The sequence below is a fragment of the Mya arenaria genome, chromosome 3 (assembly GCF_026914265.1).
Source record: "Mya arenaria isolate MELC-2E11 chromosome 3, ASM2691426v1".
NCBI lineage: Eukaryota > Metazoa > Mollusca > Bivalvia > Myida > Myidae > Mya > Mya arenaria.
In genome coordinates this window covers 44,093,864-44,116,997 of record NC_069124.1, presented here as the reverse complement: position 1 = coordinate 44,116,997, position 23,134 = coordinate 44,093,864, and the positions used below count along the sequence as shown (strand labels likewise).

Genomic DNA, 23,134 nt, shown 5'->3' with positions numbered 1-23,134 from the left:
ATTATCATAGTCATTTTAATTATTATAAGTATGCCACCATTATGAATTAACCTTCATGTCATGTTCACAACCTTTTCACGCAATTTAACGCTATTCAAATTTGACGGTTTCAACTTGCATTTGTCTTATTGATAACCGACTTAAAGTAATCATATCGCGAACATGATCATAAATATAGCTTATAAAAGTATGGCACCATTATGAATTTTACCTGGTAGGCTTGCATTTGGTTGAAAGGGGAACCAGACATAAAATGTCAAACGATTCATCTTGTAATTAGTAAAGTCAAAACATATTCAAATAGTGGAATTGTTCAGCTCGCATACGCGTGTAACCTTTTCCACCTTGAATGTTGGTTGGACAAGACAAGCTAAGATATGCTATGACAACACTGTGTTCACATTCACTCCTTTTTAGGCAAATAAACCATTTTCACAGACTTAGGTAAAAACAATAAGACAACATATCTTACCAATACATTTTAGGTTGTTTTTTTACCAACCAATTTACAATTATCTAAGTCTCAATATATTTATTTAAGAAATATACATGACTCACTGGCACCGGATTTTCAAACTAAGATTTTGTTTTTTAGAAATGATAAACAAAAATCCAAACTAAAAATGATGATACCAAAAATGTAAAAAAGTATTGATTTTTTTATATATAAATATACACTTTGTACTGTAGTGCATATTAAATTATAATTATATTTTTTCAAAATTTTGGTATTATAATTTTTAGTCTGGAATTATAAGATAGTTTTTTTTGTTTGTTTTTTTAAAGTGATTGAGTTTGAAAATCCGATGCAGTTATACGGCCCAAGAGTTTCTGTTTACATCTTTTATTACGTGGTTTTTTATTCAATATTATTAATTTGTTGCCATTTTGATTTATGACTTAAAATCTTTTGATGTGCAAGCTAGACATAACTCCTTTGATAAAGGGGAATTGCGCATTCAAACGAAGATTAACAAAAAAATCAAATTTCAAAAGAGTTAATTGAATTCGATTGACATGAACAAATTAGATCTCATTTAAATTCCATTCAGTATTGATGTGTTAAGGGTACATTTCACAACGTTAGACGTTTCATTTTTCTGGCTTTTTCTTTCTCATTAGAATAAGTTCAAAATGCAGTGTTAACATCATGTTTGCATGTGTCTTTTGTATATCTCATTTTGGTATAACTATGTTTTGTTTAATGGTGCCTTTAAAGGGAACCCACGCATGTTTTGGAACCCCAGTAATGCATACGGAAACACTAATTGTATAACTATTTGACTCTTTGATACCGAGATCGCAGCAAAAAATACACATCAAATATAAACAAATTTTCTGGTTTTGTGGGAAGCGAACCAACGCTGGTACAGTCTATGAAAAGTGAGAGAACTGATAACAACACCTCACGCATACAAGGACTCTGATAACTTAACTTCTAAGCCTTAGTTGAAAAGCATTACTAGCGCTATTTAAAATCGTGGACTTCAAAAACAATTATTGAGCAAAATGAAAATTTTTTGTAGGGTTCAGTTTTTCAATATCTTGATTTTGACACTTATAATGATTTGCCATACTGTATTTCGTCACACAGAAAAAATACGTTTAAAAAAACATGATCGAGTCCCTTGAAACAAATTCTATGCAGGGAGGTGAGCTGTATATTAAATCGAGCTCGGTGTGTAAACACGTACACTGTTAGAATTGGAAACGAAAAGTAATAGGCATACAATAAACAAAATGTATTTGTTCACTTGTCTAAAACATTGAGATAATGTTCAGTTGAACATCAAGGTTTAGAAACAACGCATACCTCTCTTATAAGGAAAGAGTTACTGGCAACGGGCATCCGTATTTTCGACTGGACCTTTAGCAAAGGCCTGACGTTATTGGAATAATTGTAATTCAACAAGTGAAGAAGATATTAAGGTCCCTACCTTTATACCTATTAAAACGATACGATACGGTTGCTAACCGACTTTAAAATGATATATTGTTAAAGCGCACCTATTCGCAGACTAATGTTGAGGTGTAAAATTGTAAAAAAACCCAGTCAATTGTTTCATGGATGATGACTTAACAGTTAACCTGGCCAAATGGTGTATAGTGTTAACTATAAAATATGATAATTTCATATGTTTAAGATTTGGGATTATGTTAACACACCCAAATGACTGTGAATAGAAAATAACTTGGTTGGTGCTGAACTGTTAGCATAATCAGAATTATCAAAAGTAAAATTGCATTCAAGACAAACATCACAAATGCACAACTTGGCAAATTAATAGTTTTAAATGATTCTTCATAACTTTCTGAGGAAATAATAAATCATACTCTTAATATCCATTTAATTTTTCTGAAAAAAACCTTAAAATATCACAATCCATCATATTTGAATGTTAACAAAAACACGTTGAGAAATAATTTTCATTTCATTCTTATTTTTGCACCATTAGCGATTACTTGATGTTCAGTGAACAGAGAATTGAGAGACTCGATAAAGTAATATCCGTATTATATTAATTACACAACTTCACAAGGTGCACCCTCACCCGTCTCTACCACTCCCACATCTTCCTTTCCTCCAAATAAAGTTTTGATGTCAATATCAATGAATATGGTTAAACAAAATGCGTACAGCAATCACTAGAGTACACCATTTTTGTACATCATGTTCTTTCATTATCATGTATAAGTAATTGAAATCGAAAATTATCCTTAACGAACAACAACTCTAATACTTATGACATTAAAACATGACATTTCCATGTTATTATGTGAGAACGATTTTTTTATGTTATAATCGGTTAATAGGTAAAATTGTAGACTTTTATCAGAAAAATGCTCAAAATTGTTCATAATTATAGTTTTATCTAAGAATTGCTAATATATTATTAAAAAGGAACAAAGCTTGAATGAATGTAACAGTATGCATTATAAGTGTAATCGCTTCACAACGTATTGTTATGCCTTTATAAATATGTATGCAAAAAGATACAGAAACAAACTCAGTAGTGTAAAAACCTGCAGCTTCAGACAATTAAATAGCATATTTAAAGCCTTTGAAAGATGCGATAAAAAACTTGTGAGTTCAGAAATTTATATTGGTCCCTGGAAAATATTCAAATCGGTAAAGGCATTATTCGATATGGAATTTGGAATGATGTTCAAAACAATACCATGTGGATTATTTATACTTTCGCTGTCTATGGTCACGACTGCATCGTCTACCATCACCGTGTGAGTTTTATGTTTTACTGTTTTAGGTCATACCAGACCGAAGAAGTTGGAGATAGATGGCGAAATGAAAATGATTTTTTGTCATTCTATTTTATTGAATAATTATGTTAGTATCTTCTACCGATTCAAAAGCTCAGCTCTTCAGGAACTAGTGTCAAGAACAAGTTGAATGAGATACATACAAAACTGGACACTTACATATTCATCACAACACGCTTTAAATGAAAAAAAAGGTTATCAAATTAGAACATTACCATATGATATGATTATTCTAATTTTTGCCTGAAATTATGAACTTTCCATGTGTTCAAGTCCACTTTTTATGAACAGGAAGTTTGTTTGTAAATGTTTATGTTGTCTTATGGCTTTGTGTTTGTCGTTGAGCTTCTGTAAGACATTGACCTTTGTGCCATGAAACAAGCCCATACTTAACCTTTAAACCATTCGGAGCTCCTCTGCCATCTTTCTCAAAAACAACCTCGGATATGTATGGACGGTTTACATACTCAGAAATCGGTATGTTTAAGTCCGCTTCAAGTAGATCGCGTAGTAATTTCATTTACCAGTTTAACTGAATAACTTAACTCTTGAGAATTTTAATTATATTTGCAATTATACACTTCACTGGGTAATCAATTTATATTTAGATCAATAAATACAGGCTAAAAATCTACATTTAATTAATGATACAATTCAGAAATTTACGAACTACTTCTACTGATGTACCGTCATACATACGAGGTTGTTTTCGAGAAAAATGTGAGAAGGAGTTTAGAATGCCTTTAATCGCTTGACTGGTTCTTGTAGCTTCCATTAACATTTTATTATTCATACGATTTACACTAGAGTTTGAAGAATTGTAATTTCAAATGACAGTTAACGTTGTATGTTTTATGAATTTATCGAAGAAGCTGTGTTTTTGGAACTTCCATATCCAAACATTGATATGTAAACTTTACACAAGACATTACATATATAGTGAAACATGAGTTTGCGTCAGTGAGATATTTATTTCACTCCTCCAATTGAGCACTGAACATAGCTTCATAAATAATCTAGTGCAATTCTTTGTCTATAAGTTTAACAAAAGAACAGAATTCTCATCCCTGATTATGGTTGTTTCTTTCAACATAATCATTTGGCCTTTTGTCTGTTTTGATAGAAAGTTTCTCCATTTCTCTCTGCACTTGACGACACAAATAATTTAGTACAATCCTCTGTATATAAGGTTAACAAAAGAATATTTACATATACAGTATAGCAGAAATATCATTCCTGTAAATGGTTGTTTCTTTCAGCGTAATTGTTTGGCCATTTTCTATTTTATAGGAACTGTATCCATTTCGTTATGACATTTGCGACAAAGGGATGTATTGAAACATATTAAACCGGCCCAACTTTTATCTCACACTTAACAATGACAACCTGCACAGACTAATCAACGCGACACGCACAAACTAGATAACGACACTACGAAAAAACTATAGAATTACAACGTTTTAACAATGTCCGATGGTTTCCCATTTTTGCTATGTCAGTGTCCTAGCTACGTTCTAGGCAAGACTTGCTGAAAGAGAAATAAAAAAAAAACACTTGTCAAAGCGTTACAATCTTGGATTGTGTATAACGTTACATTGTCATCTATGAATCCTGAAAGTTTCAGAACATTAATACAATGCAAACTACAGGATAAAACAAATCAGACAAACATATATCACTAGAATGCACATGTCACTGTTTCCATCATTCCTCAGAATATGCATAAACCCATTCAGCTAATGAAACAAGTGATGCATCTCATTTTAAACAATATAATAAACTATGAACATCTTAGTCTTACGTTCTAGATGATCCTCTGGACTTTAATCAATTCATCTAAGCTGTCTTCACCATTATAATGCTTATTCATGATAGTTGCAACGATGTGGAACAAACAAACAGAGTCTGTATTTTTTAGATTTATATTCGGTACGCTGAGATTGATGGAAATATGCAGTTTACACTATTGTTTTTTTATTTGTTATATCGCCGCCAATAATGATGCCCACAGACAAGAATCATTGCAAAAATATTTCGTCAATCCAGTAGAATCAGCTGAACATTCAGCCAGTTTCAAGCACACATAGGTACCGTTGCTTTGTTTTAAACTTTAGTCAAAATATGAATTATCATACTAAATAAAAGTATGCCCTCATAAAATGTTACCTCCAGTTAGCCGAGGCTTGTTTTAAAAGGGAGACGAACTCTATACATTAAACGATTCATCACCGATTTTGGAAGGTGCAAATTAAATCAGCTCAAATAGTAAAATTGCATATCATTCGAATATTTCAAATATTAACACTATACACATATATTGTATAACCCTTTTATAACCCAAAAAATATCGTGTTAAATGATTGCACAAGATAAGCGTCTATTATGAAAGCAATATGTCATTCTCATATTTAGGCGTTTTAACAATCAAAGTTTTTGTTGGAATAACTTTTAATTACGGATGTTCTTTCCTCTAATGTCATTAACAATTTCTAGCCATTTAAATTTCTTTATGGACTTCTTTTTGATATTCAATCTACGAAGGGATCCTTTTGTTAAGAAATAGCGCATTCAAATGAGCTAACACCTGTTTAAAGATATCTATTAAAACTGATTAACATGAACAAATTGTATCTTATATTTCAGTTAAATATCAATGTTACAAATCAGCACTGATATATCTACATCACGTTTTCCATGGAATAGTGTATGTTTTGTATGGCCCTTGTTGATAAAATAATCATCTGACTGCAGAGCTTTTCCCTCCATTACATTTAACACAATTACACTCTAAATAATGTTTAGTTAAACATTCAAAGTTTAGAAATAACGCATCACTCTCTGCACTGCTAAAGGACTGTGTACCGAGCGTGCTGACGCTGAAAACAAGTTACTTAAACCATCACTCAAGGACTGAAAATATCAATATTGACGGACTGAGCGCAAATTTTCAACAGAACCAATGAACGTATTCAATAATGTTTTGACCCTAAACTACAAATATGTCTTATATATTCACGTTGAATTTATAATATCAGTTATATACCGTTTAAAATGGTTGCATTATTCTGAAAAAAATATGTTCTCTTTTTCAATTCCTTTATGCTTTTATTCCTCTTTTAAAACAGTATATTATTTAGGTAATTGGCATCGAATAGTTTCCATCAATGAATTGTATTAGTAGTCGGCAATTATCGATATAAGAGGTGTCAACATGTAAAGTCTTTGGTGCTTTGGTAATTTTATATACTTGCATTACAATTGAATGTCAGAATAATATGTTTTGCCTACAATCCGTTTGTACAGTTCATTGATTGACATTCAATACCAATTCTTATCCACTACGCGGTTGGATTAAATGTTATTAATTTATTGAATACTTACGTATCCTTGTTAAGCTATTTAGCTAACTCATTATTCAAGACGTAGTCACTTTTAACTCCCAAGATTTAAGTAAATGTGTACTTTATATCCAGTTGTCCGTTTTCTAAAACACTTGGAAAAATGAGACTGAATACGATGTCAAAACAAGATCTGACATAGTTCAAATAAGTCAATGAAACAAAAACGTTGGAAGAACTTATGACCTTTTGTTTATTGGTAAAAGTTTGAATCAGTTGTTAAAAGGAAAGTGTTGCAGTGTTACTGGGCAGTAGGCATCAATATTGGCGACTGGTAGCTGCAGAAAGACCTTGCCATATTTGGAGGAATTACATATAATTATACATGTTATGAAGATACGGTTAATAGCTTTATAATATTTGAAAAGACAACTAGTTATTACAATGACGTTCATGCTAATCAACTTAAAATAAAAACGGATTTTTTTCTATATAAACTATTTCGCTGACATATATGTCGAAGTGGTTAATGGGGCACGTTATGGAATTCCAACTCTTAATATCGTGGACAGTGTTGGCTTTAGTGAGTCTTTCTGATGTGGCTTCCAGTTCTTCAGTGTAAGTAAACTGAAAATTTTTCATACAATTTTTTCATTGCTTTCTTCAAAATTGAAATTGTGTTTGAGTGGACACAATTAAGGTCTGCCTACGACCGTCGTCTGGAATGCGACTCATTTTTGGTTGCTTGCTTAGCCAGATTATCATAGATTTCAATACAAAAAAAAACATAATTTACAACTAGATTTAGTTTTGCAGATTGCAGCAACCATTTAAATAAAGCCCACGGTTTTACGTAGACATATCACATTTAATGTCATTTTATAGAAAATGGAAGTCAACAGGGTGTATTAAAAAGTTGTAATATCTTACAAATCTGTCATACTTTGATTGTGTAATAATAATAATAATAATAATAATAATAATAATATTTGTCCAACCGGGTTTTTGTGTAAATTTCGCTGCCTCCGTATGGGGCTATTACCTCATTCCCTCCTTAAAATATCGTTTGTTTATATTTCAAACCGAAGGCTGCATCGATGTCGAAGTGCGATCGGCGAAGTTATACGGACTTCCAAACGAAGCTATCCAAACTTGTCCAAAATATCTCAAACAAAAAATGCAATTCATTTCATCAATTCAAGCAGCTATGACAGCAAGAGTCACTGTTTGTTTTGTCAAAGCGTTGAATACATATGTGAAAACCTTTTTTAAACTCCGACCATTAGTAATAGACATAACAGTACTAAAAATGCGATTCAGGTTGTGGGCCAGTAAAAGGGGACAAAGGGTACAAGAAGTGATGCTCCGATTCAATCATATTGGTGTTACATATCCAAAATAATATCTTATCTCTCACAATGTTGTTTCTTCTGGTTTCAACTTCTTACGAAAATACGCTCGATATTAATCTAAAAGCTGTTTAATAATACTTTTTAATATTTCAATATATATCTTTAATTTTAACTTCCCTTTTAAACTTAACTTTATATTCTAATTTGCTCAGAAAATTAACAATATCAAACCTTGTTTGAACATTCTGATCACGAAGTATTTGTTTTAGAACTAGAACAAAGAATAACATAGAAATGGTAAATATGTTTTATTAGTTAGACAAACAATACTGTACAATTTTGTATGCTCAACATATTTGTTTCATTGCCCTTTTTATATTACTGTCTCAGGTTATTGATACAGTTCTGACATTTTGAAAGAAGTAAACTTACTTCATCACGATTGTTTAGTCATTGTCTAAAAGTCTGAGACATTCTTCAATTGCATTCGCATTTCTTATATTATATATTATGTTAATATCCTTATGTAAGAACTCGATACGATTTTGTAAACAATAAGTTTGTAAACAAAGCCCTTAATATTTGAAGTAGAAGTATGCTTTTGTTTTGTGTACTTTTTGTTTCTCGTGATTCATGTCAAAGTTAAACTATTCCCTTTCATATTCACTTTTCATTATTAAATCAATGATATGTTTGGAGTTTGTTCTCCCGAATGAGATCAAAAGGAACATATGCACGTTGTCAAAAAAATTGATTCATTGTAAATACATTCTTCAACATGCCTTTTAGCGAATACTTGCGTTCCAGGAAAGATGGAAACTATTTAAACTCATTCGAACACGAGTAACGTCCAGTTCATATTAAGTTTCATCTATTATATTTATTATTTGTAATGACACTATTCCGTTTTTTACCTGTGGGTATGTTAGAGTGTGGAATCGACAAAAAAATCGATGAGCGACAGCTTGAATATGACGTATGCGATATCGAGACGTGAGATCAGACTCATTACTTCACAGACAACTAGTATGTTTTTTCTAAAAATGTACACCTTAAAAGAAAAGTGTCAATGCTTCGATAGTTTGTTATTGTAAGAAAATTCAACGACTTTGTTATTTTTTTCTATAAAACCTTATATTATATACCCATCATAAATCCACACGCAATACATATCGCAAAATACGGAAGACCGTATTCCACTCCAGTGCAATAGGGCCGTATTCCACTCTTGTGACGTCACGTCATAACAATTATCGTTGCGCGATGTTAAAATGACGTCATAAAACAAATAAGTACATCGTTAAAATGACATTTTGTTTTGAAAACATATGGCTTTTAAGTGATCTAACCAGTAATGTATATAATTATAGGGTTATTAGTACTGTGTTTTGATCCGGAATGTCGTATTCGACTCTCGAGGATTTTTGCAGGTTTTGATTTCACTCGGCTTGCGCTTCGTGAAGTCCGAATCTACAAAAATCGACTCGAGTCGAATACATCATCCCGGACCAAAACGCAGTTCTAATAACCCTTTTTATATTAAACTTCTGTCAAAAAGAGAAAATATAGTGGATATGTTTGGCACGTAAAGGATGCGATATGAATCGTCTTACTTGAAACGGTCTTAAGAAGATTTTTAAGTTGGTGAAATGGAGTTATGGATGATGCTGAAACAATAACAGGGTACTTTAAAAAGTATGTTACTAATGACATATCATGCTTGAATTCTAAAAGTTGCAAAATTCTATTCTAAAAATTTAGTAAAAGCATTGAAACACTAACTTTTCCTGTTAGTGGATGATGTATTTCAGTTACCTTTTCTCGTATATCAAATGATATTAATGTTATATTGTCAAATATAGTCTTTGCGCAATTTAATATTGAGTTAATGTTAATTGGAGCCTTAGGTGCTTTATTTTATTTTAATGAAAACATACGCATATGAAGTGGTTTGTAAAAGCATTAACTACTTTCCCGACAGCATGCCATTCACAAGCGGACGAAGATAGTGTTAAGAACGATACTTATAGACCATTAGACATAGGATTAGACAAACTATCTGCATTTCCCGGATATAAACTAACGTTCACATTGCATTGTTAATTTCATTGTTGTATGCCGATGTACCAAGCGCGATGTTATTTGAGCAAATGTGAAGGACGCTTTGAACATTTCGGTAATCGTTGGAAAAGAAGACCTTGGTCATTGATATCAATTAAATGTTAAGTGCCCGGATTAACTCGTATGCACTCGTGGGATAGTGTTAAAATATACCAAAACCTATATTATAATGCCGTTGTTACATTCTGGCAGTTTTCCGAAACATTATCAACGGTTTAATATATTTCTTTTACATTGATCACTTTTTGAAAAAGCCAAATATTTAAAGGCGATGCCTGAGACGTCATTTGGTAAAAGAAACAATGGTCCTAAATAGGCGATGAAAACACAGCCATATTGACTCATTTGAACAATCCGGGAATATCACTGCTATGAAAATATCATAATCTCAACTCTCTTTGTGCCATTTTTCTGGTGTCGGACAAGAACAGTTTTGAAGATTAATTTCTAAAACCAGTTTAAAAGAGTTCTGAATGAGTTTCGAGCCTATGCCAACCTTGGTTGAAAGTAAAGACCTTAAAGCAAAATCCCAAACATGTTTTTCTATATCGGACATTGTTGTTAAGTGTATGTTTTGCATACGAATGTTGATTGAAAGTCACTCATGTCCAAGACAGGCGTTGCAAAAGTTGACGACCGTAGGAGCATTAAGAGTGAACATTGGTACTTTGACTGACGTTTATTTCCGTTATACGAGTGAAACCATGCATATTGAAGCTCAGCATTTGTACCATGTCAGAATTCACTATTTGTAAGAGCGAATTTAACTCTAAACCCTAATGTCCATACTTGAAATACGTGTTGTCGGTTTGTTTTGTCAGTATGTTTGTCTTTTTATAAGTAAAATGTTTTCCGTTCATATAATAAAATTGTTTTTCTCTATTTTTTTTTGGTTTAGAAAATATTCATTTTGTACTTCTACATATATTGCTTTATTAGATCTCTGTGTTGAAGTAATTGATACTGGCTTGCTCAATAAGGCACGATTCATTATCTAACTGAATTAATCCTTCTTCAATTGCTTTCTTATTCCTCACGCAGAGTGGTATTCCCATGTAAATACAAGGTGTTTGTAAACGAAGTGTTCAGTTAAATATATATATATATGTTTTTATTCGTTTTTACTAAATCACATACTTCTTGTTTCAAGCATTGAACCTGCCATAAGCTATGTATAAAAAGGAGTTCTTTTTCGTTTGTGTTTGTCATGTGTCTTAGCATTCGTACCGGTCCAAATTGATTCACTTGACTGTAAAATTAAATCATGTAATCTGTCCTCACCATAAGGAAACATCTTCATGATAATGGCGACGATGTGGAACAAACAAACAAAGCCTTACGAATTTAAGTTTACATTCACCTTTCTGATGTTCGCGAAGGGTGGAAAATATGCAGTTAAGACTACTGATTGTTTCAATTTGTTATAACGCCGCCAATAATGGTAACCCAGACAAGGACTATTGAAGAAACATTTCGCCATTCCACCAGAATAAGCTGAACGAACAGACAGTTTTAAGCGCCGTTGCTTTGTCTTAGAGTATCGTCAAAGTATGAATTATCATACTTAATAAAATAATGCTATTATGATAATGCTACCTTCAGTAGGCCTATGTATGTTTCAATAAGGATATCAACATAATACATCAAGCGATTCATCAATCAATTCGGATAGAAAAATCATCTCAAAACTTATGTGAAAAACTACAGAAACAAGCTTAGTAGCAAAAAATTTAAACATAATACCGGTTTAATGGCACTGGGTAAACGCCAAAGACATAAAACACAAAACAAAAAATCACAAAAAAACCATGGAAAAACAGCACAAAACTCCACAAAAAGCATGCCTACTACATATAAAAAAACTGGGTATGTTTATCAAGGATTGTTAGGTACCGTCTTGGAACGGTCAGTAAAATGTAAATTTACTAGGGGTTTTAACCAGTTTACGTGCACAAACCTCACTCTTATTATAACAATCCTAAATAAAGAATAGATGTAAAAGGTAAATCTTATCAAAGTATGCATTAACTTGAGGAAACTTAATGATAACGCAAATAATAATAAACTTATAGGTAAACCCCAAGAACTTCAATGATAAGAGATCCAAACGATATCTGCAGACGGAATAATACAATTCAGAGCACCTGTGGCAAAATATTTTTAAATGGTTTAAAACTGTGTGATCATAGAATTTCATATTAAAAAGCATCAAATACTGAAATTGTATATCATTCGAATATTTCAAAAAAATACACAACATACCCCTTTAGAACGGAAATAATGTCGTGATAAATGATTGCATATGATCAGCGTCTATTATAATAGCAATATGACATGCTCATGTTTAGGCAATTTAACAATCAGAGTTTATGTTGATATAACTTTCAATTACGGATGTCTTTTCGTCTTATATAATTAACAATATTTTATCATTTAGTTTTCTTTATGAACTTCTTTTTGATATTCAATCTACGAAGAGATCCTCCGGTTAAGAATTAGCGCATTCAAAGGAACTTACATCTATTTAAAGATATCTATTAAAACTGATTGACATGAACAATTTGTATCTAATATTTCAATTCAACACAATGCGTTAAGTGAACTCTTTTTTTCAAATTAAAACGCTTTTTGTTGGTTCTTGTTACTGATTCAATTTCGTTCAATTTAAATCAGCACTGATATCTCATCATCACGTTTTCATTGCATTTTACAATTGCGTGTATTCTGTATGTCCCCTGTTGATATAATAATTGAAAGACTGCATTTAATTTTGATTGACATGAACAAATTGTATCTAATATTTCAGTTCAATATCAATGTGTAAAGTGTACTTATTTGGTTTTCAAATTAAGCATGCTTGTTTTTGGTTCTTGTTACTCATTTTTATTCGTTCAAATTGCACTACAGTTGTCTCAACATCATGTTTTCCATGAAATTTACAAGGTTGTGTTTTGTGTGTGTCCCTTGTTGATAAAGTCCCCCCCCCCCCCATTAATGCTTAGTTAAATATTCAAAGTTTAAAAAAGTACATTAATCTCTGCACTTCAATGTAATTCTAATGGAAAAATGTACCGAGTGTGTCGACGAAAAAAACAACGAATTCAAACCATCACCCAAGGAGGATAATATCCATTAGAGCAGACTGAGAGCAACTACTGAACAAAAACGTAGATTTAGGTGTTCATTAATGTTATGATGCTAAAATGCAGATGAGTCTTATGTATTCACATTCATAGAATCAATTCAAACTGTTTATGGTGCATTATTCTAAACGTTGATATTCAATTCCATTTTCATTTCGTCCATGGTTTTTATTCTTCTAAAAAATATATTTAGGTAATTGGCACCGAATAGTTTCCATCAATGAATTGTATTAGGCAATTATCAATATAAGAAGTGTCAACATGTAATGTCATTGATGCTTTGGTAAAATTATATACTTGCATTTAAATCGAATAATATGCTTCGCTTTCAAACCATTTGTGCAGTTCATTGATATTCAATACCACGTCTTATCAAAGATGGGAATGGATTAAATGTTATTACTTTATTAAATACTTACGTATCCTTGTTGGGCTATTAAGCTTGTTCATTCTTCAAGAACTAGTCACATTTTATGTACATGGGATTTAAGTTAATGTATACTTTATATCCAGTCGTCCGTTTTCTGCGACACTTGGAAAGATTGATATACTATATACGATGTCAAAACAAGATCTGACATAGTTCAAATAAGTCAGTGAAACAAAACGGATGAACCTTTGATTATTGGTATAGGTTGGAATCAGTTGTTACAAGTTCTGTGTTCCAGGGTAGAAGGCATCAATATTGACGACTGTATCTGCAGAAAAACACTGTTATAATTTGGGGAATTATAAATCTGCATGTAAAGAAGATACGGTTCATAGCTTTATAATGATTGAAACAAATATTAATTCACTAGTTATTACAACGACTTGCATTCTAACCGACTTAAAATAAAATCGGATTTTTAAAAAAACAAACACTAATGTCGAGGTGAATAATGGGGCACATTACGGAATTCCAACTCTTGATATCGTGGACAGTGTTGGCATTAGTGAGTTTCTCCGATGCGTCTTCCAATTCTACAATGTAAGTAAAGTAAAAATGTTTCATATCGTTTCTTCATTGCTTTTTTCGTGGACATAGTGATGCAAGTCTGCCTAAGACTGTCGTCAATATGCGACTATTTTTGCTACTTATGTAACCAGGTAGAACAAAACAGAACACAGAACAGAACTTCAGATTGCTACCATTGATATAAACCCATCGATATTACCATGATTTACGTCGTAGGTTTTTTTTAGCTCTCGTAGATTGTTAGGTTTAGACGGGACAAATGTACTAGAATTGATATTCTGATTAAATAATGTTGGTATTACATATTTCTGTCACACAATATTGTTGTACCTTCCGTTTTCTATTTCTAATGACACTCAATCTTAAAGCAGTTTAATGATACTCTTTTATTGGTTCAAAATATATTTTAATTTTAATTTCCCTTAAAAACTTAACGTTATATTCTAATTTGATCTGTAAATTTACAATATCAAACCATGTTTTAACATTCTGGTCACAAAATCTTTGTTTAAGCATTACAAAAAACAACATTTCAACATGCTTACCTAGCGAATATTCGAATTTCAGTGAAGACAGAAATTATTTTAAAACCTCAATTAAACACGAGTTATGTCCAGTCTATATTTAGTTTCCTACCAATGATACATATTCTGTTTTTAAAGGCCAATGCTTAGATATAATGTTATTATAAAAGAATATGACGTTTTTATTTTTTCTTTAAAACCTTGAATAAAACTTCTAACAAAAAAGAGTAACCGTAGAGCATATGTTGGGCACATAAAGGATGCGATAAAAATGGTCTTATTAGAACGGTCTGAAGAAGATATTTTAGCCGGTGAAAAAGAGTTCTGGGGTTGTAAACAACATGTAACTTGAGTCAATCTAATGATTCATCATTGTCTCCATTTACTTTATTATTTTGTTATTTATACAACCCAATCCGATTTCTACTCCAATCTCTGATCCATTTAAGATCAATATTGAATACGACCCATGAATGATGTTGAAACAATAACTGGGTACTTTAAAACGTTTTGTTACTAATGATAGTTCATGCTTGAATTCGCAAATTTACAAAAATCCTATTCTAAATTTAAGTAAAAGCATAACAAGACTGACTTTATCCTTTTAGTGGATGATGTTTTTCAGTCACTTTTTATTTGAAACGACATTAATGTAATAATGATTTGGGAAAGGCAAATATAATATTAGCGAAATGCGATATTGATTTAATGTTAATTGGAGCCTAAAGTGGTTTATTTTGTTTCAATTCAAACATACGCATGTAAAAGCATTAAATACTTTCCCGACAACATGCAATTCACAAGAGGACGAAAATAATGTTGATTACGATACTCATAAATTACTTGAAATTGTTTAAAACAAAATATCTAAATTGACTGGACATAAACTTACGTTCACATTGCATCGTTTATTTCATTGTTGTATGCTGATGTACCAAGCGCGATGTTTTCTAACCAAACGTAAAGAACGCCTTTATATTGCGATAAAACATTTTGGAAAAGGTGACCTTAGCCAATTATTGTTTAGTTTACTCAGTTTTAAGTGCCCAGAATAGCTAATACAATAGTTGGAAAATGCCAGAAGGCACCAAAATCTATGTTTGAATGTCCTTTGGTACCTTCTTTCATTAACCCAAAATGGTTTGGGATATGTTTAATATAATGATCAATTTATGAATATGCCAAATATCTTAAGCAGATTCCTGAGACGTTATTTGGTGAGAGATAAAATGAGCCTTGGGAATAAGGAGCTTTACCATATTGGACTCGTTTGAACAAACTTTCAGTTATTACAACATTATAATATCAACTCTCTTAGCGCCTTGCTTCTGATGTCGGACAGTAACAGTCTTGAAGATTAGTTCCTGATATCAGTTTCTTAATGAGATCCGAGGCGAAGCCAACCATTATTCGAAGTGAAGGACTCATATAAAAACCAAAACATTTTTTTTCTATATTCGGACAATGTTTTCAACTTATGCTTTGCATAAGACTGTTCATGGAAAGTCACCAATGCCCAAAACCGCCATGACGAAAGTTGACGACCTTCGGAGCATCGGCATTGAATATTGGTACCTTTTCTAACGTAAATTTTCGTAATACATACTAAAGTATTGAAACCATGAATAGTTTAGCTCAGCATTAGTCCCATATAAGAGCTATCTATTTTAAAAGCGTATTCCCAGTGTCCATACTTGAAATATGTGTTCATAAAAAAGAAGTGTTCCTTTCATATGTAAAATGTTTTCTTTAAATATGTTTGAATTATAAAATAGTCACTTTGCACTTCTAAAAATATTGCTACATAAGAAACGGTGTTTTTTACGTTATTAGTACTGGTTTGCTTAATAAGGCCCGATTCTATATTCATTGTCTGAATGTATGGAGAATTTGTGACTGGTCAAAAATGTCTTTCACTTATTGCTTTCAGAGAGTTCACGGGTATAGTATTTTGCAATAATTTTACAACTTGTATTGAAACGGAACAATGATTCGATAGTATACAAGCGTTAGATTAATCGACTGAAGACTTATCTTTTGTTTCTATAAACTCTTCAACTTCTGCATACTCATTGTCATCCGATGAGAAACTTCACAGTTTAGAAATCAATATCGGTCTCAGGAAAATATTTAACTTGAGAGGAGTTAAACTTGAGAGGAGAATGTTTAATGTTGAATTACTAATGATGTTAAAAACAATACTATTTGGAATAGTATTACTGACGCTGGTCACAGCCGCATCGTCTAACTACACCTTGTGAGTTTTATGTTCATGTTTTACTGTTTTAGGTCACACTAATTAACCGAAAAAGTGGGAGGGAGAGAGAGTGCTAAATAAAAATAAAAACACTATTTTGTTTCGAAAGAGAGTGGTCGAAAGAGATTTTTTTTCATTAAAACTGTATATACGATGCTTAAAATACTACCTAATATAATGACTTGATAACCGACTAATTATTGATTCTTTAAAGGTATGTTTTCACAGACTAATATAATGGTGTATATTAAAACGTCACGCAATTGTGGTGATATTGTTAACATTTTGATATTTTGTCACTCAAAACGCTCCAATAAAAATGTTGTGTCTACCAAAAAACTGTTGTACTAGGAACAAGTGAACAAAACTCATACAAATTTACAATATCAGTTCAAGATACCCAACACAAGCTTTCAGATTAAAAAAATAACGGGAATTTTATCAAAAAAGAACTTACCATACGGTCTCAATAAAGTCTGAAAGGGTGAACAATCCACGCGGTCGCCCTATTTTTGTGTGATATTTATATAAACTAGTTAATACATGTTGTCTTGTGGTGTTTAGTATCTCGTTGAGTGTCTGTAAGTCATTGATCGTAATGCCAAGAACACGCCTTATACATAGTGAACCTTTTATAAGTTGGATTCGTTCTTGTAGTTAAGATAAGCATTTTATTACTGAAATATACTGTTTATTGATAGAGGGGTTACACTGTCAACCCCTAACAACCCCGTCCAAAGCGGTACCAGGGTATAGTAGTGATTTTTGCGTAAAACAATTACATACCGATGAACACTGCCATCGTTCCTATGTCGTTCCTATAAGTATATGGTCTTCTTCGTTACCTTTCATCCCAAACGGTAAAATTTTAATGTTGATAAACAAAGTAGTAGTGAGAATCAATACTGCACGGAAGGCAAGGTGAAGCCTTTAATGTTTATAATGGAAAAATATGACTGTTATACTTGTGCTTGCATACTTTTTTAATTTTAATTGTATACCATGAATCAGCGGACTATAACACCTGGATTATCGTAGTGAAAACAATGATTGTAAAGGACTTGTCAATAATTTTAAAACACAACTTAATTACAGGGCCAGCACTGTTCACTTATCAATAAGATCAGCTGCAAACAAAAAATATTGGCAGTACCTTAAATCATTTTGTTCTTAAGTATATGATATTGGTTGTAATTTCCACGTCAATCACTTTAAGAACAGTATTGTTCTATTTAACGGACTAATTACCTTCTGAAACGACTGTATGACTGCATTTATACCTCGTATTCGCATGAAAAGGAAGATTTTAAAAATTGTAAATTAAAGCAAATCAGCTATAGTACACTTGTAGTACGTTAAATACTGAATATGTGTGATATGTTGATGCAATTTTAGTTTTTGAGCTGTGTTTTGAAATGATGGACTTATGTTCTAACATTAATGTCCTCATTGAACAAGACACAATTCGCATCCTAAATTCCCTAGATACATTCGTGCCAACCAGTCTCCGCTGATTGCGATTGCCGTCGAACATTAGAATACAGCTGATTGTCAGATTATAAACCCTCCCTATGCACTTACAGACATCAATACTAAGAATGAGTTCCACAACAACTAATGGAAATAAACAATCTGAATTAATTTGATTTCAATGATGGTTTTGTTAATAAAACTAAAACTAAACGTCTGTTGTTTTTTTTCTCGAAGCCGATATTTGATAAGCGCAATTAAGCTTAAATGCATTTTTACTTAGAGATGAGTGCAATGTAAAAACAAACAAAGTTCGAAAAGTTTCAACTGCATCTTTAAAGGAGGAAGTGGTATATTTGTATAGGTGTCTGCCTCTCACCAAATAGGCTCAATCCCTACCAGAGTAACGTTCCTTTAAACTCTTAAAAGGGACACAGTACTGTTCTATGATCAGAAGGGGACCGAAATTGATTCGCTGACTTCACAATCCAGCTAAAATAATCTAGTATAAATCAATCCGTTTTCATTAATTCTAGCGTATTTTGTCAAAGGAGATTTCGTCACTTACAGTGCAAATATTATTTCTTATACTTCGAATTGCCAAATCTTACAGATTTATATGTTCCATGGAATGTTTATAATAGCTATGATCTAGACAAAACTTGCTCAAGTAGTGTTGAGCAAAAAGGGAACGTCAAAGCTTTCAAGAGTGACAATCAGACAATCATATAGCAGAAGAATGTATAATGTATAGTTCAATTAGATATGAAAACTATACGTGTTGACTTATGTGGCACTTGTTAATATGTCTGTTTTGGTGTTGTTGTTGTTTGTGTTTGATTCTGATTCGTCTCAGTATATATAACATAACATAACATTTATTCAGCATTCAATGATATTACATTCATAGCCAAATTGCAAAACATATGAAATAAATCATATGAAACAAATCATCGTGAAGAGCAAAGACATAGTAAATAGAGAAGTATACTACATATCATAGTATCAAATTCTTAACTTAATTAGGCTTTCGATCGTAACAAAGATGCATGATATAAATGTTTACCAATAATGTGCATAGTTTTTCTGCTGTCTGGGGACAAAAGGGTAATATTTTTTTTGTTTTGTTGGCCAGTGGCAACATTATGGTTTAAAGAATTATTTTCGTAGATTATGATAGCAGTCTTGTTTAACTGGTTTCCATGGATTTTCGCAAATATCGGCTCGTTTCAAGACAAAATTAAAAAGGTTGTCAAAACGTTCAATTTGTGAGAGTGCAGCTGTAATTGTATAATAATTTTTCAATGATGATTGAATTCAATTTTCACTTATTCGTTGAATCGTTTCAGCTCACTTTTTGTCATATATTGCCTGAATTAAGCTTGATTGGTATTCAATATTCAACTTAAGTTAATCTTATGGTCACACATCATTGACTTCATTCACTCTATCGATCAGTTCTTAATAACAAGTAATCCGATTAGCTACATCGTTTTAAGGTCCAATTTAGATCAATTTTGCCCTTGAATCCATATCCGTTCGTGCATTGAGCTTGGATGAGAACATTTTTTACCTATTCAAATATATTTAATATCACTATTTTTGCATTTATGACTGAACTTACTATTTACCTATTCATAAAGGCGTTTGAGCTTAACTCATTATTATGTATTGCCTGAGTTAAGAACTTGAGACAAGAGTCGCTTACTTTATATGCACAAAGGGTATAAACAGTACTTGTTTTTTATTGCTTGACCCTCTTATTCAAAATCAATACATACACATGTGTAACAAACATAAATTTTGAGTGATAAAACTTTAACTACTTACTAAATAATACATTTATTGAAAATATTAATTGTAACCGTGTTTTTGATACCTGAAAACGCTTAAATATTAAATGATTGGTGAATGCTCAACGATTTACTATCTACTATAGTCGAATAAGGTAGAAATATCGTGTTTTCTGCACCTTTCTTTCAAATTAAACTCGGTTTCCTTCATAGGAACCATTGTTTTCGACATTAATTCATCCTTTTTTTGTATATCAAAACAATTGTATTAATCATGGTAAATATTAGTTGGCAGTAAGAGTGCATCTTTAATAGTCAAATTTGTGAGTTTTGTGAAATGATTGATTAACTAAGGTATATACAATAAAAACCCAATGTATGAATAAGTCCAAGAAACAAAAACGTTTGTAGCACTGATGCACTTTTGATTATTGGTATAGAATAAATATAATGGACTAATTGGATATGGGATCAATTGTTACATGAATAGATTTACTGGCACATGGGCAGCAATATTGAAGCAGATATCTGTGGCATGAACCCGGATTAATTGGATGAATAGTAATAAAACAGGTGAAGAAGATACGTTGGTTAATATTGTTTGAACTATGCTTAAAATATTAGTCATTTTATTGACTCACTAACCGACTTAAAACAATATGGATTCTTAAAACGTGTATTTATGCGGTCTAATGTTGAAATATATGATGCGACCAGGTACAATATTCCAGTTTTTGATATCATGGATAGTGTTGACGTTAGTGAGTCTTTCAGATGCATCTTCCAATTTTACAATGTAAGTAGAATACAGGATTAATTTGATTTCATTGTGTGTTTTTTTATTTCTTTCTACAAATGTAATTATTGTTGCAGTGGACAAGGAGGTCTGAAAGGCTTCAAGTTATTACTCCTTTTATGAAATTGTATGTCAGTGTATCTAGTTCCTCATCGTTTGAACTCTTACCTTGTACCTCTTAAATGTGTTAAGTTTGGTTTTTTTTACTACTGGGCTTGTCCCTTTTGGTTTCATAGCACTATTGTATGTCAGAATTGGTTGTTCTTAATTTTAACTACTCTATAGCTACAAGGCCACTGTGTACTTCTACATACATGTCTATGTTTTATTTCCATCAATGTGTTAGTTCCCTGTGTTTATATTATCTTATGTTATGTTATACAGATTTGCTCTTTATAGGGCACGATTGTGTTTACATCATGTACATTTATAAGTCTTTTTTGAATTTCCTGACATAGAGTAACAGTCCATTTTAAATACAAGATGTTTGTAAAGGAAGCACTCGTTCATACATTTGCGGGTTTTTTTTAAACATTAACTTTGGTAAATCATATAATTTATGAGTGTTTTAAACATTGTACCTATCAAATGCCATGTATTTAAAATGTTCCTTATTTGTTTGTTAAAGGCATGATTCTTACCATTCATATTCAAAGCATTGCACATATGTGTTTCACGAAAGTTGAATCATAAACAAAAATTTACTAATAAGCTGGGAAGTATGCTTTTATATTGACAAAAAAAATCATTGACCAAGGCAATAGACGAGGTCAATAATGATTTTGCGGTCAATATTTACTGCATATTTGACAGCTTATGAGTTAATCACTGTTTCATTAAATGACAAACTGTAGCGGAATATGATAATCTGTTTCCGGTCCATAAATAGACAGGTCAATATGGTATTTTATTCTGTTTTAGAAAATTGTTCTCCGTCAAATCATGGCCATCTATCTATATATCCCGTCAAATCATGGCCATCTATCATGTAGTTATGCCCTTTATATCCATTTTATTAACTTAAGTATTGATCACTTTTTTTTCGAATGTTTATTTTTATTTTAACTTCTTAAAATTTATACAAACATACTTTTAAGAAACGTTTAGATTTTTTTTTCAATTTGAAATTTACATATTCACTTAAAGTTTAATAATGCTCTGTATATTTTATTAAAAATTATACAAGCATATTTTAAGAAACGTTTAGATTTTTTTATTTCAATTTCAAATTTACATATTCACTTAAAGTTGAATAATGCTCTCTATATTTTTATTAAAATTTAAACAAGCATATTTTTGAGAAATCTAAAAAAAATATTTCAATAATAAATTTCCATAATTATCGATTACTCGATGTTCAGTGAGTTTAATATCTATATTATATAGAGGACCCAACTTACACTAGTTAAATATCCGATAAGACACTTCTTACTTTAGAATTTTATATCGGTCTGCAGAAACTATTTAAATCATTGAGAAGAATATTCAATGTTGAATAATAAACTATGTTTAAAACATTTATATTTGGAATATTTGTACTGACTTTATTTATGGTCACAACTGCATCGCCTAACGTCACCATGTGAGTTTTATGTTCGTGTTTTGCTGTTAAAGGTTCCACCTTATATTTTTGTTGACGAAATAATGGGAGAAAGCGAGCAAAATAAATATGAATAAGAACAATTTTGTTTTTAAATTTTAAAAGCGGTCGGAATAAAATATTTTTTTCTCAAATTAGTGAATATATAGAATAAAGATGTTAATCATTATAACTTACTCTCCCTGTTACGTGTTTTTCTTTAAAGAAAATACTCTCATTGGTTCTCTATAAATTACTTTCGGTAAATTTCAAATTGTCAGTGATATATGATTATATGTTTGCGTTATCTAAAGCAAAGTTTGCTGACCTAAAAGCGTTTTTTTTTTTTGGCATTTAGGACATAAACATATAAATGAGTTCGAAATGGTCTTTATAAATAAAGCTTTATATGTGATGGTTTTTTCTTTAAAAAAACATTAAATGAGACAAAGATATAGTTTAAGGGCGTATGGAATTTATCATTAAAGTTAAAACAATGTTTGATATCTGAAAAGAATAAAACA

The 23,134-nt window shown here is 31.5% G+C and overlaps 1 protein-coding gene across 4 annotated transcripts in view; it reads left to right on the top strand.

Moving 5' to 3' along the window:
* LOC128227534 (glycine receptor subunit alpha-2-like) overlaps positions 1 to 23,134 on the top strand; it is a 38,958-nt gene that overhangs the window by 2,913 nt on the left and 12,911 nt on the right. The window contains exon 1 of one of the 4 annotated variants that reach the window (XM_052938176.1): positions 6,934 to 7,235. The exons of 1 other annotated variant lie outside the window; for it this stretch is intronic. In XM_052938176.1, coding sequence (XP_052794136.1) covers positions 7,132 to 7,235 — 104 coding nt within the window. In that variant the 5' untranslated portion in view covers positions 6,934 to 7,131. Of the gene's footprint in view, positions 1 to 6,933; positions 7,236 to 13,540; positions 14,204 to 22,472; positions 22,614 to 23,134 lie in introns of those variants that run through there. 2 more of the 4 variants (XM_052938178.1, XM_052938179.1) reach the window with 2 other exon arrangements.